The following is a 4524-nucleotide window of genomic DNA, read 5'->3' on the forward strand; positions in this document are numbered from 1 at the left end:
AAAAACTAAATTTATGGATTTGAATAAGGTAAAACCATTGAGGAAAAACAATAACATTTCCTCTTTTTACTAACCAGTTCATTAATAACTTGAAGGCACGACTGCTAGACTTCTGGTAGTCATAGATTTTAATCAACTAAAAAGAAAATGTGAATATATTTAGTATAATATGTCTTCATTGATTTCAATGCTATGGGGGCTCAGAGGAAGAGCAATTAGTTTAACATAATGTTGTGTTAGAAATCAGAGGATTTTAGTGAATAATTCCTAAGGGGAACCTGGAAAGAAGGACTTAAAAGTTAACCAAGGGAATGGATAGGTGAGGGAGATGGAAATCCAATCATATGTTATAGGCTGAGCATGGGAGAAAGTGTGAAAGAGCATTTTACTTTTATCAGAGTATTATTGGTGGTAACTAGAAATGGGGTTGAACCCTCGTGGTGTCGTGATTATGTGTTAAGCTGCCAAACCCAAGGTTAGCAGTTTGAAACCACCAGCTGCTCCGTGAGAACAAGATGAGGCTTTCTACTCCCATAAAGAGTTATAGCCTCAAAAAAAAAAAAAAAAAGAGTTATAGCCTCAGAAGCCCACAGGGGCAGTTCTACCCTGTCCTGTAGGCTTGCTGTCAGTCAGCTTCCACTTGATGGCAGTGAATGAGTGAGAAATGGGGGGTGGGCGTGGAAACAGGTCTCTGCCATGGGCCTTTTCTGCCATGTGGATAGTCTTGCTTGAGCCTTTCTTACGACTTGGCATTCCCCATGTTATGTTCCAAGAAATGTGCATTGGAGTCCCAAAAGTTTATAAAATGCTACTTGCTGTAAGTTAGTTTTATTGAATTACAGTGCACAGAGACATAGCAGAGGCTATGTGAGGTTCAGTGTTAACAACCTATTTACATTTAAGTTAGTGTTTTTTGAATTTACTTCACCATGAGAACGTCTTCCACAAAAGGCCTATTAATATTAATGTCCCATGGAGTAGTTCCATAGAGCATACTTTAGAAAACATCACCATGCTTGTGGGAGCCATTAAAGGGTTTTACATAAATTCCTGTCCACAATGTGCAAATTCACACTGTAATAAGACCGTTTCCTATTATTTTGGAAAGCTTACTAGAAATAGCATTCCCCCCACCCCAATTTCAGGCTGATTTGAATCCTGATTCATAATCCTGTCCTTTGACTCTCTCCACAGCACGATGAAAGCATTCGAAGGCACATGGAACAGATTGAGCAGAGAAAGGAGAAAGCTGCTGAATTAAGCAGTGGGCGACATGCAAATACGGATGACGCCCCTAAGCTGACCCCCTATGAAAGAAAGAAGCAGTGTTCTTTATGCAATGTCCAGGTAGGTTGTCAGTATTAACTTTGTGATGACCTGTTAGCTTTTCTTGTTAAACTTGACTAAGTCACAGAGCTATATCCCTCTAGTTTTTATTAAACCTATCCTCAGGCATCTCCTGAGGACCTTGGGAAATGTGAGGGGGCTTCAAAAAAGTTTGTGGAGAAATGGAATTAGAAGAAAATGGAAAATGTCCATGAACTCTTTGAAACCTATTCATAGCCCATTTAAAATGCACCAACATTTAGGAATAGTAGTTCAAAGTGTCCAGGCATACAGTTGCTACTTAAAATGGATGCATACCTACTTAATGATAGTCGAAGCCAGCATTTTCTTGGTTGTGGGACTCCAGAAGAAAAGCAACATTTTCAGCACTGCACTGTCTTTTGTGTAGTGGCAGTGATTTCCTGTTACGGAGGGCTAGGGTGGCATACCTGCTTTCGACCGTGTCTTTATGAGGATCCTCAACATTGGGTTCTAAGCAAACTACTTCTAAGTCATGTTTAAATGCTAAAATGTGCTCTGTTTGGATATAGTATACTGGAATCAAATGTAATGTTTAAAATTAGGTATAATTTTAAGTTGATTACATTGTTTTGCTTAAACTATGTTAAATGAATAAAATTCTGTGTTTTTGGTGAAAGTTGATACAGCAAATTAGGTTTCCATTTGACAGTTTTATACCAGTTAGTGACATAATTTATGTTTTTCACAAAGTGTCATTGTTCTCATTAATTGTGACCTGATGGTTCTGTTTTTTAATGATAATCTAAACAACTTTGTGCTTTTAGATCTCGTCAGAGGTGTATCTTTTTAGCCATATTAAAGGGAAAAAACACCAGCAAGCTGTGAGAGAGAATAGCAGTATCCAAGGACGGGAACTTTCAGATGAAGAAGTGGTGAGCTTTACTTCTGCTCTTTGTCTGGGTATTGATTGCGTGCGAGCAGAGGAGCCCTCGTGGTGTGGCGGGCCATGTGCGTGGCCGCTGACCGCACGCTCAACAGTTTGAAGGCACCAGCCTCTGAAAGTTCACAGTCTCAGCTGTGTTGATTCCCTCCATGTAGGTCAGCGGTTCTCAACCTGTGGCTTACGGCCCCTTTGGGTGTCGAATGACCCTTTCACAGGGGTCACACAATTCATAACAGTAACAAAATGACAGTGATGAAGTAGCAACGAAAATAATTTTCTGTTTGGGGGGTTACCACCACAGGAGGTACTGTGTTACAGGGTCGCGGCATGAGCAAGGTTGAGAGCCACTGATACAGGCAGTCCTGTGTGTTCTTTGTTTGCTTCTTTATCCTGTAACGGGGCCTCATATGACATTGGTCCTTCCGTGTGCATGTGTCGGGGTTTATTTTTTATTTTATTTTTTTTCTTCTTTCTTTTTAAACATTTTATTAGGGGCTCATACAACTGTTATCGCAATCCATACACACATCAATTTTGTGTAAAGCGCATTAGTACATCATTCTCAAAACATTTTCTCTCCACTTAAACCCCCGATATTAGGTTCTCATTTTACCCCTCCCTCCCCGCTCCCCCCTCCCTCATGAGCCCTTGATAGTTTATAAATGGGTATTTTGTCATATCTTGCCCTGTCCGTGTGTCGGGGTTTATGCTGCTCTGTATATAATTCAGAAGTGATTAGGCTTGGGATCCACCTTACTTACATTGGTATCACCTTAACCGATTGATGCCGTCATGTATGATATCAGAATGCACGGCAGAAGGTTATTTTATTACATAAGATACGCTTGCATCTAACACATTGTGCAGGGGACACATTCATTGTATGACACGATGACTCGTGGTTGGTTCTGAAATCTTAAGTAGAGGTCAAAAGGAACGAAACCACTGTTTCCCGTCTTTGGATCTGACACTTGTGAAGGGAGCTTGCAACCATCATTGTGCTTCACCTTGGCGGCTTCTTCCTCTTGACAGTTTTTGTCAGTCAGTGTTCGACAGTCACATCGACAGTTCTAAACTTCCAGTTCTGTCTTGTCAGTCCTGTAAGATCGCCAGTTTCTGACTTGAACGTTATTTTTCCACACCCTAAATCGGCCTAAGCCGAGGTGAATGTGGAGCTCCCTGGGTGCTCCCCTTTGTTAGAGACCATACGTCTTAGTTGTCTGTGAGGCTGTCCGGTACTATTATGGTTTTCAAGTAGCTTCCAGAGTTGGAGGATTAGCCCACTGTGGCTAGAATCAGAAGTCTCTGAGTGTTTAACTCCAGTACATCCATTGCTTGACATAGTCTTTGGTTCATAGGAAGGTTATTAACTCATTGAGTTGTTCTGTTGAATTGAAGGTTGTGCCAAAAGCCTTGATGGTATTGAAATGGACTTCTAGATTGAAATGGGCGTCTAGATTTCGCTAAGTACCAGATAATAAAAACAGGAGTGAAAATGAAACTCGAACTAACTGTATGTGGCGCAATGGATTACACCTTGGGCTGCAGTGTGACTCCATGTGAAAAAGCGAAAGCTTTCTGCTCCCGCGAAGATTCACAGCCTTGGAAACCCAAAGGGGCAGTTCTGCCCTGTCCTGTGAGACAACTCGGAGTCGAAACTGACTCTAGAGCTGTGGGTTGTGGTGAAATTTGCCTCCGTTTTCCCCCCTTTTACTCAAAGTGTAAGAGAAAGTGGTATGAATTACTTTTTTCTGTAATCATTCCTGTAATTATCCTCCTTGTGTTGCTACCTCGAACGAAAGTCACATGCTTTACCTTAAGAAACTACTAAATTCTCTCAATTAATTAGAGTAATTATTAATAATATCATCAAAATACTTCTATTTATAAAAAATATTTGTACAGAATTCCCTTGGTAGCAGAGACCCCAAACCCATCTGTAGACAATGGGACATCCCCCCATAGAAGAGTCACAGGCAAGGGATGAGTCAACCAGGGTGAAGTATAGCACCTACATAACACACAGTTTTCCTCTGGTTCCTTGAGGCTTCCTCACCTCCAACTATCATGACCCCAGTCCTGTCTTTCACTGTGGGCTAGGCCGGAGCTCATGACACACGGAATCCAGGTCAGATATACCCTCAAGAACAAAAATGGGAGTAGTGATACCAGGAGGGTAGGGGGAAGGTGGGGAGAGGAGGGGGAAGAAACCGCTAGGGAAGGAAGACAGTGGTCAGTGTAAGATATGGAAAATAATAATAATTCATAATTTA

At 41.3% G+C, this 4524-nt stretch overlaps 1 protein-coding gene across 1 annotated transcript in view; it reads left to right on the plus strand.

Moving 5' to 3' along the window:
- The window catches only part of SCAPER (S-phase cyclin A associated protein in the ER), a 346349-nt gene that overhangs the window by 68471 nt on the left and 273354 nt on the right, over positions 1 to 4524 (plus strand). Inside the window, exons 14-15 of the mRNA XM_030889085.2 lie at positions 1195 to 1347; positions 2133 to 2240. Of these exons, the coding sequence (XP_030744945.1) occupies positions 1195 to 1347; positions 2133 to 2240 (261 nt within the window). The remainder of the gene's footprint in view (positions 1 to 1194; positions 1348 to 2132; positions 2241 to 4524) is intronic.

Source organism: Echinops telfairi, unplaced genomic scaffold (genome assembly GCF_000313985.2).
Source record: "Echinops telfairi isolate 266 unplaced genomic scaffold, ASM31398v2 ScPeMD7_7475;HRSCAF=8513, whole genome shotgun sequence".
Classification (NCBI taxonomy): domain Eukaryota; kingdom Metazoa; phylum Chordata; class Mammalia; order Afrosoricida; family Tenrecidae; genus Echinops; species Echinops telfairi.